Source organism: Hyla sarda, chromosome 2 (genome assembly GCF_029499605.1).
Source record: "Hyla sarda isolate aHylSar1 chromosome 2, aHylSar1.hap1, whole genome shotgun sequence".
Lineage (NCBI taxonomy): Eukaryota > Metazoa > Chordata > Amphibia > Anura > Hylidae > Hyla > Hyla sarda.
The window spans coordinates 390,262,232-390,284,582 of NC_079190.1; the positions used below are offsets into that span (position 1 = coordinate 390,262,232).

Genomic DNA, 22,351 nt, shown 5'->3' on the forward strand with positions numbered 1-22,351 from the left:
TTAGAGATCTCTGATGGCAGGGGGTCTGGATTGCAGCCAGATATTGAAATCTATTCTGTTACTATTTCTTTGATTGTTATTTTTATAGTTTATTTTTATGGGGCCACCATCTTGCCTGGGCTTCTTTTAACAGCACTTAGGAATATGCTTTATGCCTGGAGATGAATCATTGACATAAATGGGAGCATTTTCTAGGCATGTGCTGAGACCAGTGCAGAAAGTCATCCTACAGAGCTCTAAACAGCAGCTATTGTGATGATAAGGAAGCCACTGCTGGAAAGGGATCTGTAGAGAAGAAGAAGTCTCAGCCTAGTGGCCAGACTGTAATCTGCAAGATTTGAGGAATATTTTTTATAATACAGTATATAGTAAAATGGAAAATTAGAACAATTATCAGTAATAATTCTTTTTAAAAAAAAAATTTTCATAAAAAATTTATGTAAACAAAAGGTAATTTCTCACAACACATTCCAAAGAGGTTGTATAACAATTAACACTTACCCCATATCCACAGGATAAGCAATACATGTACGATTGCATGGGGGCTGCCTGCAGCTTTGGGAATGGGAGCCCTAGTCTCCTGTTGGAATGAAGCAGTGGTCTTGCAGGCACACTGCTGCTCTATTCATTGAATATGGGAACTGAATAGATATCAGTGCACGGCCTATGTAACCGCCATGCCATACCGAGGGGGACAACCTCTGACTTCTCAACCAGAATTTACAGGAATTTTGGTGTATTTGGAAAAAATTGCACTTTTCTACATTTGAGATGCAAATACCAACGCATAATACTAATTAAAATACTTTTACGTTTAGAGGAAGCATCATACATAATGGATCCGCTGATGACCAAACCCCATTATGTGCCTCCTGCTGTGCCTGCTTGTAGCAGCAATCCACCGCTGCTACGAGCAGACACACAGGGACCTGCAGGTCGCCGCTCACATGCACAGTGCACTCAGACATCGCGGTTGCTCCCTCTAAGTACACTGCACATAGCGACTTGCAGATCCCTGTGAGTCTGCTCAGAACAGCGGTGATTGCTGCTATGAGCAGGAGGCACACAAAGAGGTCAGTCATTGGTGGATCTGCAGCGTAAGATACGCTGCGGATCCGTTACGTGTGACCCTACCCTAAAAGCGTTATCTAGGCTGTTCTTCCTCTGCAAAGGCGGTCCATATTAGATTGGCAGGGGTGCCAAGTGTGTCAGCTTTTTAAAAGGGTCATAACACTATTGTGCATCTTTTTCAATGTTTACTTGCACTTAATGGGATAATACTGCTGATCATTCCACATCTGCTCTAAAAGTACAATTGCAAGATCAAGCGCAAGTAAACACTGAAGAGGCTGCGGTGTGCACTACAGCCCCTTCAAACAGTTGATAAGCAAGGGTGCTGGGAATAAGACCACCAATCTTATTGATGGCCATCAATGTTTACATGCTGGATAAGTGTATCAGTCATTACAGATCTTTCTGCTGCAGACAATACAATGTGCCACATCTCAATAAGCAGACTTTGGGCCCTTACACAGCTTAAAGGGGTACTCCGATGGAAAAAAAATTTTTGTCAAATCAACTGGTGCCAGAAAGTTAAACAGATTTGTAAATTACTTTTATTAAAAAGTCTTAATCCTTCCAGCATTTATCAGCTGCTGTATACTACAGAGGAAGCTGAGTTGTTCTATTTTGTCTGACCACACTGCTGTCTGCTGACACCTCTGTCCATGTCAGGAACTGTCCAGAGCAGGCTAGGTTTGCTATGGGGGATTTGTTCCTAATCTGGACAGTTCCTGACACAGACAAATGTGCCAGCAGAGAGCACTGTGGTCAGACTGAATAGAACAATGTAACTTCCTCTATAGCATACAGCAGCTGATAAGTACTGGAAGGATTAAGATTTTTTAATAGAAGTAATTTACAAAACTGTCTGGAGCCAGTTGATATGAGAAAAATAGTTTACCGCTTGAATACCTCTTTAAAGGGGTACTCCGGTGAAAACCTTTTTTCTTTTAAATCAACTGGTGCCAGAAAGTTAAACATATTTGTAAATTACTTCTATTAAAAAATCGTAATCCTTCCAGTACTTATTAGCTGCTGAATGCTACAGAGGAAATTCCTATCTTTTTGGAACACTGATGACATCACAAGCACAGTGCTCTCTGCTGACATCTCTGTCCATTTTAGCAACCATGCATAGCAGATGTATGCTAAGGGCAGCATGGTGGCTCAAATCCCACTAAGGACAACAATAAATAAAGGGTTATTATTATTACTATGAAGTCAGCAAAGAGCACTGTGCTCGTGATGTCATCAGAGAGAATTCCAAAAAGAAAAGAGTTTCCTCTGTAGTATTCAGCAGCTAATTAGTACAGGAAGGATTAAGATTTTTTTTAATAGAAGTAATTTACAAATCTGTTTAACTTTCTGGCACCAGTTGATTTAAAAGAAAAAAAGGTTTTCACCGGAGTACCCCTTTAACTAGTATTTCAGTTTGAAGAGTGTGTGCAACATTTCTTTTTTTTTTAGGTGGAGTGAGCCGCCTTGTGGAGAAATAGTGGCACACATAGGGAAATGTATAGGTACAAGTGCTTCCCTTACCAATATAAGCACACACAAACAAATGGAATTCGGCACAATATCCACATCTATGAAAACTTGTGACAGCCACATTATATGGGTATCAGAAAAAGAGGTAGGGGTAAAAAGAGCATTTAGTTTACAGCCTTCATGTGGCACAGAAGTTGTGAACACTAGGGTATATATGGATGTAACATGGGAATGGCGATTTGTCCAAATTCATTTAAAGCATACTTGTTGTTTCCAAAGAGTTTAAAAACCTGCATGGTTTGCTTAGATTAACCCTTCAGAGTGGTTATGTGATTTTTGTGCTCTTTATGCAGATACTGATCCTTTTTTAAATCAACTGGTGCCAGAAAGTTAAACAGATTTCCTTCCAGTACTTAGCTGCTTTTATGATCCACAGGAAGTTCATTTCTTTTCGAATTTCCTTTCTGCCTGACCACAGTGCTCTCTGCTGACACCTGTCCATTTTAGGAACTGTCCAGAGCAGGAGAGGTTCCTAAAAAAAAAAAAAAAAAAACTCTGGACAGTTCCTAAAATGGACATAGATGTCAGCAGAGAGCACTGTGGTCAGGCAGAAAGGAAATTCAAAAAGCAAAGAACTTCCTGTGGATCATAACAGCAGCTGATAAGTACTGGAAGGATTAAGATTTTTTTTAATAGAAGTAATTTCTTCACATTTAAACAAATTCAAATTTAAACAAATCTGTTTAACTTTCTGGCAACAGTTGATTTAAAAAACAAAGTTTTTCAGTGGAGTACTCCTTTAAGGAGACAGACAGGTCCACAGGTTGCAGGTACACAGTCTCTCACTCTCCTGCACATAGCACAAGCTAAGCCCACTTCTTCCTGGTATAGGATTAATTTTTGGTAACAGAAGTGATTTACAACTATGTCAAACGATGTTAGTTGCTTGAGTGACCATTTAAACTCGTGTGAGTTAAACTTAGTGAAGCAGGTCTGTAGACATTCTGTCAGTGTCCCATCGTTGCTGACCATTTTACACTATGTAGGGACATCTACTCCTGGTACAGAATGATAATGACCAGTACTAGTTTATTAACATATTTTCAGAAGAAACAACAGAGGATGTAGATTACTTAAAGGGTTACTGTCATACATAAAAACTTTTTACATGTTGCCCACAAAAGAGAAGATCGCACCAGATCTCACTTTTGAGACCCACTGCGATTGCTAGTTATCATCTGAGGAAACGAGCGGCAACCCACCCCTCCCATTTCTGTATTTCCTCAGCTGATAACTAGAAAGGCAAGTGCACCGTTCTTCAGGCCGCATGTTCAGGTTTTCTGGATAGCTGACAAGTCCTCTTTAGGGTACGTTCACACGTAGGCAGATTTGATGCACAGGATTTGATGCACAGGATTTTCTACTGCAGATTTCTATGTAAACTAAAGGACTGAGCGCGGCTTCTAATCTGCAGTTACAAAACCTACGCATCAAATCTGCGCAGGATCCTGTATGTGTGAACGTACCCTTAGGGAGTCCTCAGAAACCATTTTTTTTCAATGAACCTTTTTGTAAGTCTGGTGTAGCCTATGAACTCTTTCAAACTGCAACAATTGTAATACGATATGAAATAATTTGATAACATTCTGCTAATACAACAGTTTATTGTTTACATTCATAGTTGAAAGTAAAGTAATGTTTATGGAAAACTCCCCTTTGAATAGAAAACATAGGACTGGGCCTAGAATAAGAGTACTCAGACATGAACTCTAGATACACTACAGCGCCATCTAGTGGTTGGAATATTTACAGCAATCATTTTCTTTATGTTTGACCATATTGTGTAAAAAAAAAAAAAAAAAAAAAAAAAAGTGTTAAAAACAAAAAAAATTATGTGTTTATCAATTTCTAGTGTTTTTCAAATGACCAGCCAGGCATTTGGTACTTCCCTGACAGAGTTTCCAAAAAAAGAACAAAAATTTTGACCTTGTAATATTAAAAGGTAAGTAGAATAGTGAAACTTACCCAGAAACTGTTGATCAGATCTGGAGAAATCTTAGACAAGGCTAGAAGGCAATGATGAAACACTGCTAATGATGATAATATTTTAAAGGGTGAATTTATTTATGATTGGCAAACAAGGGATGAGTTGATGATGTCTGGGGAAAGTGTCAACATTTTCTGATGCCAAAAACGCTTTTGCTTCCGTTCTCTGAAGATACTGAAACTTGGCACCTACGTTGGGTGATGTTGTTGATGCCTTCGTTCTACTCAGTATGTACTGGAATGTGCTAACCTGTCGTCTACATTCGGTTCAATTGTTTGGACTCCACTTGCCTTGTAATTCCTTATGTTTAGGGCACTATGTTCACTTTAATGGGCCTGTTGCCCGATATTGTTCAATAAAACGTATTTAATAATACTGAAACTTGGCAAAAGATGTTGGGGAGGCAATATCCAAAAACACTCTTGCTTCCGTCTCCTGAAGATGCCAAAACTTGGCAAAAGATGTTGGGGAGGCAATATCCAAAAACACTCTTGCTTCCGTCTCCTGAAGATGCCAAAACTTGGCAAAAGATGTTGGGGAGGCAATATCCAAAACTCTCTTGCTTCTGTCCACTGAAAATGCCGAAACTTGGCAAAAGATGTTAGAGAGGTGGTATGTTTGATGTTGGTTGTTTGTAGTTACTAGACATCAAAAGGAATCACTGTGTGAATAGTAGTCATTAAAAAAGAAACTGTGCATAAGAGGAGGTGCTGGTAGACACTACAGCAGTTGATCCTCTGCTTTAAGGCTTGCTGTGAGTCAGTATACAGGACTGCATACAACACTAATGGAGGTAACCTAGGGTTTTAATTGTTCCTCTACAGGACAGTCTGTCCATTTTAAATAACTGTGATAAAGGTAATATATTAGGTGGATAGCTAAAAAGGGCATTCAGTAATAAATTAGGAGACAATTGCAACACACTGTAAGGCCAGATGCGCACAAGTCTTTTGCTAACAGCCTGCTCTCCCTCAGTAGTCACAGCAAGCCCTGGAACTGAATGCCTTTCAAGCAATGAAATGGCAACAGAACAATCATACAGGAAACATGAGATTTGGGTCAGAGGTTTTCAACCTCTTTATATTGATAAGATCTCAAGTCCACTGTATATGCAATTATCGGTCCCATGCTGCCTGAGGTGGGACCATACCCTTTCTTATCTGCACACAAATAGTAACTAAGTAACACACTAAGAGCAGCCTACATCAGGATAAAATCAACAGATTAGAAGTTTAATAACTATAGAAGTTGTCTGTAGTTGACATAAAACTGATTTGTGGAGGGGACCAAGGACAGGTTCATCTTCGCTGAGCACAGCACACACTCCTAGGTCTTTACTCCACGACTGGAAGGCACTGCAAGTCCATATATAGGTCACACACAGTCCTCAAATACATATATGTATGTAGCCCACTGCAAAGTCTTCCCACAAGGAAGGGAGTCACTGTAAATATATTAAAAGTGAGGTCTTCTCTTGCGTGCACTGAATTTTGTGTCAGCCCGAACTTCCCTGCATTGAGAAAAGAAATAGTTACTAAAAGTTTATAAACAGCAAATTCATAATAGTATTCATTGGAGACAGTCAGGGCACATCCTAAAACTGATTTACATGTCGCATATAAAGTGCCTTATAGTCCAGATCAGAATCTATTCACAATGGAGGGCAGTTTATTAACCACTATGCCAGTGTTTTGGCATTAAAAAGGTGCTAACTTTTTTGTGACTTTTTGCCCTTTTATCCAGCTGTGCCAGTTTAAAGAAATAAAATAAAATATGTGGGGGTTAAAACAAAAGGAGAAGTAGCCCAACATCCACCAGATTAAAAAGGAGTACTCCAGCGCTGCCGTAATCCAAGAGAAAAAATAAAATAAAAGCCTTAAAAGGGATACTCCGCCCCTAGACATCTTATCCCCTATCCAAAGGATAGGGGATAAGATGTCTGATCACGGGGGTCCCACCACTGGGGAACCCTGCGATCTCGGCTGCAGCACCCCAGAAATCAGGTGGATGGAGCGAACTTCGCTCCGTGCTGAATGACTGGTGATGCAAGGTGGAGGCTCGTGACGGCCCGCCACGCCCCCTCCCATAGACTTTCATTGAGGGGGCATGGACGTGACCTCACAAGCCTCCGGCGCTGAAACGGACGCTCTAAACGAACGTTGGGGGGGGGGGGGGGTAGAACTGAGATCGCGGGGGTCCTTTGGATAGGGGAAAGGATTACCCCTTTAACTCCCCTTCCCTCGCTCCTTCATTCCCCTGCTATCGGTCTTTGGTCCTCCGGTCTGGTCTCCTTCCTGCTTCCATGTGCACGGATCTTCACACTGTGGTCAGCGAATCACCGGCCGCAGCGATGTCTCTACTTGGCCAGTGATAGGCTGAGCACAGTGTGATGTAAGGAGCCTGAGCAGCAGGGAGAGGCGGGGCCCAGGCTCTTTACATGACACTGCACTCAGCCTATCACTGGCCAAGGTGGGACATTGCTACGGCCAGCGATACGCTAGAAAGACCAGACCAGATTGCGGCACAATGAGGGAGCGAAGGAAGGGGAGTTAGGGTTTGGATTTTTTTTTATGCTGCCCGGGCACAATAGGATAAAGAAAAGCAGTGCTGGAGTACTCCTTTAACTTTGGAGAGCTGGGGTAAGTTATAGCTGAAACCTATGCATGCTCGGAGCTGAAGCTAGATTCATTGAGAGGCGCGCATCTCTTAATAAATCTGCCAAACGGAGCATCAGCGAAATTTAAGATGTGTTGTTTAGTGTGTTTAAGGTACTGTAAATGCTACCATCATATGTACATGGGTTGCAACTGAATGCCTACAGATCACCATTGTGCAAATATGCATTGTGCATATACTGTAGTGTAGTGCACAAATAACAATAAGGCAGTGCAAACTAGAGCCTTACATCTGTAAATGAGAGCAGTTTGAGTCTCCCTGTTTCCTAGTCCTTTAAGGTAACTTACTCATATGAACCCCATTCTCGATAGGCATTACATATAAGGACACCTCCTTCTGATATTAATTGACAGACTGATCTGACAATATTTAGTGATACACTTACTTTCCTTGTCGTCTGCGTCGTTCCTTTTTCTCCAGAATCCAATCTCTGCTTTTCTTTACCGATTTTCCCCGGACATTTTTAAATCGCATCCTGTGTTATGTAAAGTAGTTTTTATATATTTATACTAATAAAAAAATTCATATTATAAAAAAAAAAAATGTAAGAGGAAGGAAAACATGCCAGCACCTAGGAGCAGGCACGACGTGAAACCTCTGCTGCTGTTAGTCTGTCTAGGGAGCTGTGAGGGGACTCTATACCCTTTCAGCGGGTACAGACAGACATATCAGTATTAGACAGGTAATTGACATAGCAATGGGGTTACTTAACACACTTCAGATCTCACACATAAAAGGCCTTTGGTATTTGCACACAAGACTTCTCAAGCACCATCTAGTTACCATCCAAAATAATGCCAGAATGGCAAATTAGGTGTTACGTCACCCACCCGGTGAAACTCTTATGTATAGAACACTTGATTATAAGGTATCTCTATAAAAGGACTTGAAAAAGAAAGTGGAGCGCTCTCGAAACACGTTGTCTATGTTTAATAAGAGAATCCAACTCTATCCACGGCATCCATGGACCACTGTAACCCGCAGGGTGTTCCCCCGAGAATCATCCGGTTTTTCACTCCTTCTGCCTGGCCACCACCGGCAAGAAAATTGAGCATTCTCTAGCCACCCTTCACAGGTGGATTCGGACCCGGAGGCAGCCCCGCGTTTTGATTTCATGAGATTATAGATGTTGAGCTCTGAGCCCAACATCACCAGGTACGTAGGAAATTAACAGCATTGGTTTTACACTCTCCCTCCACTGATAACGGCATTTAGGCAGCGCCTTCCCCTGTCTGCATATCTCCAATTCTACTGTCTGGAAAGAGATACTGTATTTGAACTGTTTCGGAGGTCAATAAAGAAAAAAAAAAAAAAACATGTTACAAGTTAAGATCAGTCAAGGTATGAGTGTTCAGACTTCCACAAATCTCAAGATCCTCTCGTGCACAAAAAGATTGCAGGGAGCTGGTGAGTAAAGCAGTTGAATGGGCACTGTCAGATACAAAACCTTTTTATATGTTGTACATCTTGGCAAAACATAAGGAAATTTTATTTCTATTTAATGGAAATCACGGCTTATAAAATCATGGCTTTGTCCAAGCTGAAGCACAGGTATGGACAAAGGGTGGGCTAGCACTCCTCTGTGCTCTCTCTCTCCTGTCCGACTGCACTCCTCTGTGCTCTCTCTTTCTCCTGTCCGACTGCACTCCTCTGTGCTCTCTCTCTCTCCTATGCGACAGCACTCCTCTGTGCTCTCTCTCCATTCCGACTGCACTCCTCTGTGCTCTCTCTTTCTCCTGTCCGACTGCACTCCTCTGTGCTCTCTCTCCTGTCCGACAGCACTCCTCTGTGCTCTCTCTCTCCTGTCCGACTGCACTCCTCTGTGCTCTCTCTCTCCTATGCGACAGCACTCCTCTGTGCTCTCTCTCCATTCCGACTGCACTCCTCTGTGCTCTCTCTTTCTCCTGTCCGACTGCACTCCTCTGTGCTCTCTCTCCTGTCCGACTGCACTCCTCTGTGCTCTCTCTTTCTCCTGTCCGACTGCACTCCTCTGTGCTCTCTCTCCTGTCCAACTGCACTCCTCTGTGCTCTCTCTCTCCTATGCGACAGCACTCCTCTGTGCTCTCTCTCCATTCCGACTGCACTCCTCTGTGCTCTCTCTTTCTCCTGTCCGACTGCACTCCTCTGTGCTCTCTCTCCTGTCCGACTGCACTCCTCTGTGCTCTCTCCTGTCCTATCATCCCACCCTCACTTACTGGACTTTGCCAATGCCTGTACTTCAGCTTGGACAAAACCACGATTTCTATAAAAAGGAAATAAAATTTTCTTATGAAGTATATTAGAAAATATGTTTTGCCAAGATATAAACCAGGGTGCTTCCAGCTTTTGCAAAACTACAAATCCCAGAATGCTAGGAGTTGTAGTTTTGCAACAGCTGGAGGCATCCTGGTTGGGAAACACTGGTCTATGGGATTGTCTCGGTCAGCTGCACATTTCGACACTTGTTCGGGTCCAAATGCTCAGACCTACACAGATCAAAACTTTTGACATGTACCAGGACATGTCAAAAGTATTTTAAAATGACAGGTACACATTAACTGCATGGCCAAACCTAGAGGCTATATCTAGAGATTAGTGAAGGTCTCGGCACTCTCAGGTATCAATATCAATGCATTGCCCCTTCTATTATGGAATTGAAACCTCTGAGTGGCTTTGGAGTCAACATAGCACATGACACCTAGTTCAAACAGAGCAGACGATAGAAAAAAAATAAAACACAATTTTGTAGTCAGAAATTGAATGTTTTGCCTATTGGATATCACACTTGCATTCTCATACATATTACATACCGAATGTAGAACTAAAACTTTTAAAAGGATCATTAGCCATATATTGATTATGAATGTCTGTCTGTCTATTTATAGAATAAATATATATATATGAATGACACACACACATATTCATTACCTCTCATTGGTAAAGGATGCCTGATGTCTTGATGCATGTTCTGTTGACTCCTCTCCCAGACCCTATGAAAAGAAGTGATGCTGTATACTATTAGCCTCTTTAAGGGAATCTGTCAGCTCTAGATTATGCTCAAGTGTCAAAGAGGCTGTTTAAGCTGCAGTATGAACACCTCCTTCCTCCCCCACCTCTTCCACCCTTGACTGATTGATCTGCATGACTATATGCTGGAGGATAAGCCCTGTACATTAATCAGTCAAGGCAGGGAGCAATGGAGGATGGAGAAGGAATGCATCCTGCTGCTGCTGCTGCTAACACAGCCTCTTTGATACTTGAGCTCTGATCATAACAAAGCAGACAGATTGCTTTTAACAAAGATAAAGCCACATTCTAATGAAACAGTACACATACACTTCACGTACAGATAGATTAAAAGCATAGCCTTAAAAGGAAATATCCAGCGAAAAGTTTTAAAAATAAAAACAAACATACGATCACCATGACTGCACAAGGCTTCCTAAATGATTTGATGCAATATCAGACCCCCATAAACAGCCTTTGCAGCTGAGCGCTACAAAAAACTACACAAACCATCAACCCCTGCAGTTGTTTACTATGTCAGCTGTGGAGGGACTGCCTTGAGAGAGCTGAGCAGGGCACATGGTTAAAGAAACAGTAAATATAGGGAGGTCTGTGTGCGTCAGCCAACCAGGGACAATCGCACACTGAAGCGTTCTCGCCACTCTCTAAGCTAAGGAGAAGGGAGTTTAACATTGCAAAGTGGAGTCTGGTCGACTAGACGACAGGCATCATGTGTGCTAAGAACTACTGGACTTCCTGTCTGAAGAAAAAGCTGAGAGAAACGGTATGTGTTCAGCAAAGATTACATTTTAACATTACAAAGTTATATAAGTTCAGCATATAAAGCTATATAAAAAGGTAAACTCCTCTGGCTGGAGTTCTCCTTTAGGGTAAGGTCACATGTCTTATTTTGCTGTATATTTTCTGCAGCTTGTTTTGCTACCTATTGACTTCAATGGGTAGGAAAATACAGAGCAATTATGCAGCAGAATACCACATGTGTGACCCTACCCTTCAAGGGAATTTCCATCTTTTTACTGCAAACTCAACTGACAGTTTTATTTTATTATTTTTACCACAGAATTTTAAACATTTAAAATTCTAAATATTCCATTATATTGAGGCGTTTACTCTTCACCTTTAAAAAGAATGTGGCATTATGTCACCCACACAAACCTGTTGGTACGGGTTTGTAGTGCAGATGACACTGACTAAAAGGTTACTTACTTTATTAAAGGGGTTATCCAGGAATTAAAAAACAGAGTCAATTTCTTTGAAAATATTCTCCCCGTCTGTCTCCAGGTTGGGTGTGGTTCTGCAGCTCAGTTCCCTTGAGATGAATGGAGCACAGTTGTAATACCACACCCAACCTGGAGACAGACAGGGAGCAGTTTTTGAAAGAAATTCGTTTTTTATTTATTTATTTCTTTCTTTTTTTAATGTATTCCTGGATAACACTTTTAAGACTTCCATACTTGCCAGAGCAAATATGTATTTGCTATTAAGAACTTGCAGCAGGTTTAGGCGTTGGGTGAGTAAGATCTCACTACTGGTTGCAACATGAAAAAAAATTCTGAAACATGTCATGTCTGGATATACTTAAAACAATAAAAACAATAACGCTGATCTGGAAGTTATGCCATATAGACACATGTTTAAAGGTGTTATCCAGCACAAAGACACATGTTTAAAGGTGTTATTTGCTCATCATGCCAGAAGTAAGCCACACATTATATAAGGGATAATCTGATGACAGGTTCCCTTTAAATATTTTTTCCCCAACGGAACACTACTTTAATAGGATCATGCCGATCATTTATTATAGACACCATTGGTGGAACCTACCTTAGGCAATGCTCCTGATACACCTGCAAACAGGCACAAGAAAAACCTAAAAAAATAAACAGTAATGACATAAGGAACATAGATGCAATGTTAATGTAACTCAAAAATACTACTATAAAAAGGTCACAGAAAGGAGGACTTACTTCTTAGCCTTGCTACTGTTAGGATAGTCCACTACCATACCGCCAGTAAATCCAGCTCTCATTGCCTGAGCAGTTACTAGTTCTAGCTATTATGCAAAAAAAAATAAAAAAAAATAAAAAGACAGTAGAGGGGATCAGCAACTTTATACTTTTTTTTTTTTGAACATGTGCTGCACTCTTCCCCACCCCCTCAGCCCAAACCTATATAGGTGGTAATTAGCCACACTAGGGCCTTTTCACTCCTAGCTGCCTCCCAGTCTGACTGGGAGAGCAAGGTAAGTGAGCCTTTGCACCTTGTTCACACTGGTGTGGTGCGGGGCGGCGTCCATTGCTGCCGTGGCGCTGTGTCTGCGGGCGGGTGCAGCCCATAGACTGGTTTGAGAGGCATTGGGGCCGCTCTGCCAGTGGGTCGCTCCCCCCCGTGGGCATCTGTGTCGCAGCGGTGGTGGTCGCCGCCCGGTGCTACGCCATTTTATGCTAGGGACGTTAGGGACCCACTCTGAATAGGTGGACTTGACGTGGCGAGTGGGCTTGTACTTTTTGATCAAAAATGTATACTAACAACCTGTTAGTTTTTGATATTGTGCTGAGAAGCAATCAGATCATTATACAAGATTGTAGATGTGCGCTATGTCTGTATTCTACTCAAATTCAACTTTATACTAGGGTACACACACGGACAATATAGTAGACGGAATTGAGTATAGTGTTATAAGTAGTTGCCCCCTTACCTGCGCTGCATTCTCAGGATACAACTGGAGGACTGCACGAGCCCCTCGCGCCTGCAAGAAATCAACACGAACTTAACACCGTCTGGCTCATACTATGAAATAAGGAAATAAAACAAACTTAAAAGTATCAAAAAACTAAAGTCATACAACCAACAGGCTAGTTTAGGTCAGCAATGGAAATGGAAAGGGTCACCTTTGCCTACGTTAGAGCAGTGAATCCCAACCAGGGTGCCTCCAGATGTTGCAAAACTACAACTCCCAGCATGTCCGGACAGCCAACGGCTGTCCGGGCATGCTGGGAGTTGTAGTTTTGCAAAAGCTGGAGGCACCCTGGTTGCAAAGCACTGTTAGAGAATTATATACAGCAATACTCCATGACTAAGCTCAGTGTTACCATCTGTAAATTCATTCTATGGATAGAGGGAGCATAGGGGCTATTGTAATAAAATATGCTGTAAGTCCTCAAAGCCAAAACGTTGTCTTCTCTTTCTATACAGAACACACAATGAAAATTGTTCCTCCATCAACAGATGTGCATTTATGCCCATAACAGTGGACTCTGCATGCATTTACCAACATACTTTGATACGCTTGTGTGTGCATGGTCCCAATGAAATGCCAAAATACTGGAATCCAGTGAGGAACTTTGGGATCCATGTGAAATGAATTGCTAATTTAACTTGCCATAGGTACTTCTCCTGTAAGCAGACTACAGATCCCCATTTACAGAAGTCTTATGGGATGAGAGCTATATACCACTCAGCACCTCAATACAGCACTCAAAATAGTATTTACTGCACTGAATGGGACACTGTTGTGTTGGTGCTGATCCATAAGTACCTGTTTTAGAAGGTTAAAGGGGTACTTGACTGGAAAACATTTTTTTTTTTTAAATCAACTGGTGACAGAAAGTCAAACAGATTTGTAAATTACTTCTATTAAAAAAATATTAATCCTTCCAGTACTTAGCTGCTGTATGCTACAGAGGAAGTTATTTTCTTTTTTTAATTTCCTTTTTGTCTGACCACAGTGCTCTCTGCTGACACCTCTGTACATTTTAGGAACTGCCCAGAGTAGGAGCAAGTCCTCATAGAAAACCTATCCTGCTCTGGACAGTTCCTAAAATGGACACAGGTGTCAGCAGAGAGCACTGAAGGGATTTTAAGATCTCTCCACAGGTGTTCAATGGGATTTAGATCTGGACTCATTGCTGGCCACTTCAGAACTCTCCAGCGCTTTGTTGCCATCCATTTCTGGGTAATTTTTTACGTATGTTTGGGGTCATTGTCCTGCTGGAAGACCCAAGATCTGGGACGCAAACCCAGCTTTCTGACACTGGGCTGTACAGTGCGACCCAAAATCCATTGGTAATCATCAGATTTCATGATGCCTTGCACACATTCAAGGCACTCAGTGCCAGAGGCAGCAAAACAACCCCAAAACATCATTGAACCTCCACCATATTTCACTGTAGGTACTGTGTTCTTTTCTTTGTAGGCCTCATTCCATTTTCAGTAAACAGTAGAATGATGTGCTTTACCAAAAAGCTGTGTCTTGGTCTCATATGTCCAAAAGACGTTTTCCCAGAAGGATTTTTGGCTTACTCAAGTTCATTTTGGCAAAATGTAGTCTTGCTTTTTTATGTCTGTGTCAGAAGTGGGGTCCTCCTGCCATAGCATTTCATTTAAATGTGGAAAGTTTGCGCAGACACTGATGCTCCCTGAGCCTGCATGACAGCTTGAATATCTTTGGAACTTGTTTGGGGCTGCTTATCCACCATCTGGACTATCCTGCGTTGACACCTTTCATCAATTTTTCTCTTCCGTGCATGGCCAGGGAGATTAGCTACAGAAGCAGACAAAAGAACAGGAATTCCAGCTCCCAACTCAGATGAAATTCCAGGCTTTAATTTAGATCATATTAAAATACAAAAACAGCATGGAAAAAAGAAAATAAAGGAACACTAACGAAACGCACCAAAGCATTTCGACTTATTAATAAGTCTTAGTCATGGCCATGACTAAGACTTCTTAAGTCAAAACGCGTTGGTGCGTTTCGTTAGTGTTCTTTTATTTTCTTTTTTCCATGCTGTTTTTGTATTTTAATATGATCTAAATTAAAGCCTGGAATTTTATCTGAGTTGGGAGCAGGAAATCCTGTTCTTTTGTCTGCTATCATACCACCAGGGGACCCAGCCCCAGAGCTACATTCTCGAGCTTCCACGAGGAGAGGTTGTGCTGGACGCCGGGACTCATAACAGTGAGTGAGCTGATCTTCATTTCTTTTCTTACATTTAGATTAGCTACAGTGCCATGGGTTGTAAACTTATTGATAATGTTGCGCACTGTGGACAAAGGCAAATCTAGATCTCTGGAGATGGATTTGTACCCTTGAGATTGTTCTCTTCTGCTCTTTCTATTGTCCATGCTTAGTGTGGCACACACAGGCACACAATGCAAAGACTAAGTGAACTTCTCTCCTTTTTATCTGCTTTCAGGTGTGATTTTTTTTTATATTGCCCACACCTGTTACTTGCCCCAGGTGAGGAGCATCACATGCTTGAATCAATCTTATTTTTCCACAATTTTAAAAAGGGTGCCAATAATTTTGTCCGGACAATTTTTGGGAGTTTGTTGTGACATTATGTCCAATTAGCTTTTTTCCCTCCCCTTTTTGGTTTAGTTCCAATACACACAAAGGGAATAAACATGTGTATAGCAAAACATGTGTTACTGCAATCCTTTTCTGTGAGAAATACTGAATTTTCTTGAAAAATTTCAGGGGTGCCAACATTTACAGCCATGACTGTAGTATGAAATAGGCAGTAGACTAAGCAACCTTTGGCCATGTAACCTGTGTAGCCTAAGTGTAAATACACTCACCAATGCAGAGTAAAGAGTGGAGAAGAAGCGAAAGAGCCTTCGTGGAGGATTATGTGTCTTCTTATCAGCATTACAAAGCCACTGCAGGGCTGAAATACTAAGAGAAATACATTGAATTAGGACACAAACCAACTGATCAGACAGTATTCCCATTTTCAGCTAGCCAAAAAGTTTATTTACAAGTCACATACCTGATGCAACCATCAAATGTTCCAGGCCGGAACGGAATACCTTGCCCCATATCCCCAAGGATCAAATCTCCTTCTACTTCTCGCTCTAATGCTACATCTAGAGGAATAAACAAGAACAGGTATTACTACAAAGAAAAGGAGTGAAACCAATGATCAATATAAATCACTGGGAAGAATGAAGGAAAAACTCACCCAACATGGAGTTACTGATGTCGATGCCCACCCAGTGATGCCCCTGTTCAGTTATGTAGTCCCCGCTCAGACCAGAGCCACAGCTATAAACACAAAAGGGTTACAAAGAATCTACACAGAACCTGTAAAGTGTCTCCTATGGGGGAGATTTATCAAAACCTGTCCAGAGGAAAAGCTTCCCAGTTGTCCATAGCAACCAATCAGATCGCTTCTTTCCTTTTTAACAAGGCCTCTGCAAAATGAAAGAAGTGATCTGATTGGTTGCTATGGGCAACTTTTCCTCTGGACAGGTAGGTATTCCGAACACCGAAATTTTTGTCCTGCACGATATGAATTTTTCCCCATACCGCAATACCGGTTTGGCCCCTCCCCCTCCGGAATGAATGAATTATCAGCCCAGCGCTGCGCTGTCCCCATCGGGGAACTTATATGTGACCCGCGAGCGCTGTTCTGCGCCCCCCCCCCCCCCAATTAATTATCAGCCCAGCACTGAGCTGTCCCCATCAGGGTAAATACTCACATATCACCCGCAAGCGCTGCCCTCCTCGTCCTTCTGTTTGTTGCGGCTGCCGGTGCTGACACTCTATACTGTACGCTGTATCCTTATGCCCGGGCTGCAAAAGATAAAAAACTTTAACTCACCTTCCCCATTGGTCTGGACCTGCTTCCTGGGGACGGGAACGTCGGACAGCCGTCAGCCTATTACTGGCCGCAGCGATGTTCCGCCTCAGCCGGTGATAGGTCGAGCGCACTGTCATGTAAGAAGCTGGCTGGTTTCTTACATGACAGTGCGCTCAGTCTATCACCGGCCGAGGTGGAACATCGCTGCGGCCAGTGATAGGCTGACGGCTGTCCGACATTCACGTCCCCAGGAAGCAGGTCCGGACCAACGGGGAAGGTGTGTTAAAGTTTATTTTATCATTTGCAGCCCCGCCATAAGCATACAGCGTACAGTATAGAGTGTCAGCGCCGGCAGCCGCAGCAAACAGGAGGACTAGGAGAGCAGCGCTTGCGGGTGATATGTGAGTATTTACCCCGATGGGGACAGCGCAGCCCTGGGCTGATAATTATTTTTTTTTTTTGGGGGGGGGGGGGAAATACGGTTATATACCGTGGAACCGCCATAAGTTACAAAAATACAGTGATACACATATTTGGTCATACCGCCCAGCCCTATAGATAGGTATTGATAAATCTCCCCCTATATGTCTTGCAACCTACCCCACATCCAGGAGGTAACATGGCTGATCCTCAGTCAAGCACAGGAGTTCCACAGCACGCTCCGACATCTGGGACTGAATCTCTATGATACGGGAGCTATAAGGCAACACAAGTGTTTACACGATAAAACTACACAGCATGGAAGTGCACGTGATATACATCTTTATACCTTATATCACTGTTTCCCAACTAGGGTGCCTCCAGCTGTTGCAAAACTACAACTCCTAGCATGCCCAGACAGCCGAAGGCTGTCTAGGCATGCTGGGAGTTGTAGTTTTGCAACAGCTGGAGGCAGCCTGGTTGGGAAACACTGCGGGATAAGCATACACTTTTCTATTCCAACACATACATACTGATAGCAGATAGATAAGAATTGCTTCGGATGGAAAATATAAGGAGAGGAAAGATAAGGATAGGATGGAATAGATAAAGAATAAGTTAGTCAGGCCTTACTTGTGTGTGTATTTTCTAGCTTCAACTTCATTGTAAAACTATAGGGAATAAAAGAGATGTAAAGATTTATTACCGAAACCGGGGATACATAGAATAAATATCTGACCATACACATTACTCACAAACAGGAACTTTTTCTTGTACATATTTTATGGAACCAGAAGGCAGCATTAATATAAACTACCAAAGCTAGGACTATATAGAGACTTTATGTAGCGCGAGTGACAGCTGCAGTTTACAGAAGATGGAAAGTTTCCTTTTGGACGGCAATACCAACAGAGAAATGCTCTCCATATCTATTATAGCATTTTAATGGGAATCTGTCATCTCTAGATCATGCTCAGGGCTAAAAGGGGCACTACCCTAGAATTTATTTATTAATTTATTTATTTATTTTTAATCAACTGGTGCCAGAAAGTTAAACAGATTTGTAAATTACCTCTATTAAAAACTCAGGTGATGATGTTGGTAGTGAACGTATTATTAGCCAGCTGGCTTATATAAGTGACGGTGGATCTGCAGTATCCACTCTATAAACACCAAACATCAAGACCAATGTTAAAACTAGTAAGCATGCCCCCTCTACATGTTTCGTTACTGTACATTCCAGAGAAAGTTCTTCTCTTTTTGAATTTCCTTTCTGTCTGACCACAGTGCTCTCTGCTGACACCTCTTTCCATTTTAGGAACTGTCCAGAGCAGGAGAGGTTTGCTATGGGGATTTGCTCCTACTCTGGACAGTTCCTAATATGGATAGAGGTGTCAGCAGAGAACACTGGGGTCAGACAGAAAGGAAATTCAAAAAGAAAATAACTTCCTGTGGAACATACAGTAGCTGATAAGTACTGGAAGGATTACGATTTTTAAATAGAAGTAAAATTACAAATCTGTTTAACTTTCTGGCACCAGTTGATTTAAAAAAAACAAATATAAATGTTTTCCAGTGGAGTACCCCTTTAAGTGTTCTAGAGTTGGTTCTAATCTGCAGCACTCCCTCCCCCACCTCTCCCTGCCTTGACTGATTCATATACAGGGCTCCTCCTCTTCTAGCACTGAACCATGTATGTCAATCAGCAGGGAGGGAGGGATATAGAAGGGAAGCATGATTTAGAGCTGACAGATTCCCAAATTGATAGAAACTGTGCAATTTTCCTCTGCACAGGGTTTGATAAATCTTGCACTATGTTTGGTCCATTGCGGACTACATTTAGTCCATTAAAAGGGTTATTTTTACATCAACTGGCTCCAGAAAGTTAAGCAGATTTGTAAATTACTTCTATTAAAAAATCTTAATCCTTCCAATAATTATCAGCTGCTGAAGTTGAGTTGTTCTTTTCTGTCTGGCAAAAGTGCTCTCTGCTGACATCTCTGCTTGTCTCGGGAACTGCACAGAGTAGAAGAGGTTTGCTTCTACTCTGGACAGTTCCCGAGACAGGTGTCATCAGAGAGCACTTAGACAGAAAAGAACAGCTCAACTTCAGCAGCTCATAAGTACTGAAAGGATTAAGATTTTTTTTAATAGAAGTCATTTACAAATCTGCTTAACTTTCTGGAGCCAGTTGATATATATATATATATATATATATATAAAAAGTTTTTTCCTGGATAAACCCTTTAAACTCAATGGACCCCCTGACAGTATGCTGCGCTATATAACAGCATCCCGTTATGACAGAAAGTCAATGTACACCCCTGAAATACTGCGACATCACAATGTGAACAGCCTTTAAACTGCAGCAAAAATTCTGATTGCAGTTTTGTCAATTCAAATTGAGTCTAAGTCTTTTGCAGCTATAATAATGACTAGGAAGTGAGCAGAAAGTATCTGTCATGTATCTCACTATGACTATATTGTGAATCCAGAGCAAAATCGCCATGTGTTCCATGTGGAAGTTACTGTGCATTCCCTGCAGATTTCCCTGCTGCAAGACAAGTCTACAGAATTCTCATATAAAGAATATTAGAATGCAAAACATGAGATATGTAGAATTCCATCCACCTGCCTGCTACTGGAAATACACAGCAAATCCACTGCCTTTGTGAATTCAGGCAAAAAATTATTGTTCAGAAGTTTGGACAGATTCAAACAAACCACAAATCGAGATCTTCAAGCTTTAGACATGTCAAAAGTTTGTAAATGACCGTTACACTTTAAATAGACTGCAGACTTGAAGATAATCCTGTTTATCCAACAGCAATCTTGCACAAGGGTAGGGTCACACGTGCCGGATTTTGCTACCTATTGACTTCAATGGGTAGGAAAATATGCAGCAGGAAATATGCAGAAAAATAAGGCACATGTGACCCTTGCGCTAGATTGCTGAAGTCTGTGGTTTACTTAAAGTGTTATGGTCATTAAACTTTTGACATATCATCCAGACATGAAAACATTAAAAAAGGGTTAACCAGGAACAGAAAAACAGGGCTAGCACCCCTGTCCTCAAGTTGTTTGTAGTATTACATTGAGGCTCCATTAATTTCAATAGAGCGTAGCTGCAATACCACACACAACCTGAGGACATGTTTGGTGCTGTTGTTTATAAAAATCAGATATGTTTTTATAATCTGAATAACCTCTTTAAGTTCCTATGGGGTCTCAGACCACAGACCCGCTGCGATCATGAGTTATAATCTGGTTAAGCGCATGCTTTCCTCCTGGGTTTTTAGTCAAATCAGAATCATTTAGTTCATAAACCAGTGTTTCCCAATCAGGTGCCACCAGCTGTTGCAAAACTCCTACAACCAGCATGCTGAGAGGTGTAGTTTTGCAACTGCTGGAAGCACCCTGGTTGGTAAATACTGCCATAAACTATAATGGAGGTTATGAGTGGGATAAGATGACCGGCCAGGAAGTGAAGCATTCACTTTAATGGGTTATAACTCAGTATTGCAGTAGGTCTCATAACTGATCTTAAAAGGGGTACTCCCCTACCCCAGCGTCCAGAACATTTTGTTCCGAGTGGGTGCAGTCAGCGAGGGTCGTGATGTCATGCACACGCCCCCTAGTGCTGTCACACCACGCCCCCTCAATGCAAGTCTATGGGAGGGGGCGAGGCATTGAGGGGGCGAGGTGTCATTTGGGGGGGGGGGGGGGGGTGTGGCTGTGCAGTCACAACCCCAGTAGCCCGCACCCAGCGTTCAGAACAAAATGTTTCGGACACTGGGGCAGTGGAGTACCCCTTTAAAGGGGTATTCCAGCCAAAGACATCTTATCCCTTATCCAAAGGATGGGTGATATGATGTCTGATTGCGGGGGGGCCCGCTGCTGGAAGCGCCCGCGATCTCCGTGCAGCACTCGCATTCTATGTTGGGCCACTGCTTCAGTCTCGGAAACCTCTGTGTTTCCTGGACTGGAGACGTGACCTCACGCCATGCCCCCTCCATTCATGTCTGGTTTCAGCGGCATGACCCCCGCGATTAGACATCTTATCCCCCTATCCTTTGATTGGTGGTCCGGTTCATCCCTAATTCTCATCATTCGGGCAGAGGGTGTGGTGCATGGGCAGAGCTTTAAGAGCGATGACGTCACTGCGCTCCTGAAACTCCACCTGCTCACCAAGTCTGCCCGTACGAGAAAGATAAGGGGCCAATGGGACAACGGATAGGGGACATGTAAGGATGATCATCATCAGTGTCACCCGCACATCCAGCCTGTACCAACAGGTTGGTGCAGGTGACACTGATGACAGTTTTCCCTTAAAGGGGTTTTCCAGCTCTTAAAAAATGCTTAGGGCAAAAATTGCACTAACCGATGATGACACCCAGACTCTGCTTACATCACTGCAGTGATGATTTACCACACAGTCACATGACTAAGGCAGCCAATCACCAGCTGCATATAATGACATCACCAATGTGGTTATGACGAGCACATCGTTACTACAGCAATGTAAACAGAGACCGGGCACTGTTATTTTTAACCAGTGGTCTCCAAACTGTTGCTAAACTACAGCCAAAGGCTGTCCGGGCATGCTGGGAGGTGTAGTTTTGCAACAGCTGAAGGGACACAGTTTAGAGACCACTGTTTCAGACCATAAAAAGCAGCCTTCAGATCAATAAACATTCTATAGGATATGTATCCATGGGAACATATGCCACTTCCCCATCCAGAATGGCTGCAGTTCAGTAATATGGCAGGTGTCCGTTCTCACCAGTTCTGCAGGTCCAGTCTGCTCCGGTCTCTTAACACTCCCAGCCATGTTTCTGGTGAATACACGTGAGAAAAGGCGCACACCAATGACATCATGTTTAGGAGCCCTGAACTCTTTCCACAAGAGGCCGACGTTAAAACTACGCTAGGTGTCTCCTCTAAGGCAGCTCTTCCATTGACACAAACGAGCCCTATCAGTCTTCGACAACATGGCCGCGCCAAAGCTCCTTAGCTGCATTTACAGCTTTTCTGCACATTTTCAACCCATGCTTCTCGTGGATAAGAA

The 22,351-nt window shown here is 42.4% G+C and overlaps 1 protein-coding gene across 1 annotated transcript; it reads right to left on the bottom strand.

Moving 5' to 3' along the window:
- Positions 1–4,417: 4,417 nt before the first annotated feature.
- Positions 4,418–22,259, bottom strand: BUD23 (BUD23 rRNA methyltransferase and ribosome maturation factor). The gene is made up of 12 exons (XM_056558636.1): positions 22,067–22,259; positions 17,917–17,954; positions 17,464–17,559; positions 16,243–16,325; positions 16,051–16,147; positions 15,860–15,956; positions 12,978–13,028; positions 12,247–12,332; positions 12,104–12,149; positions 10,181–10,242; positions 7,659–7,748; positions 4,418–6,107 (listed from the first exon to the last, which is right to left on the bottom strand). Exons 1-12 carry the CDS (start codon positions 22,112–22,114, stop codon positions 6,053–6,055), a joined length of 849 nt encoding a protein of 282 aa, XP_056414611.1. The 5' UTR covers positions 22,115–22,259; the 3' UTR covers positions 4,418–6,052.
- Positions 22,260–22,351: the final 92 nt, after the last annotated feature.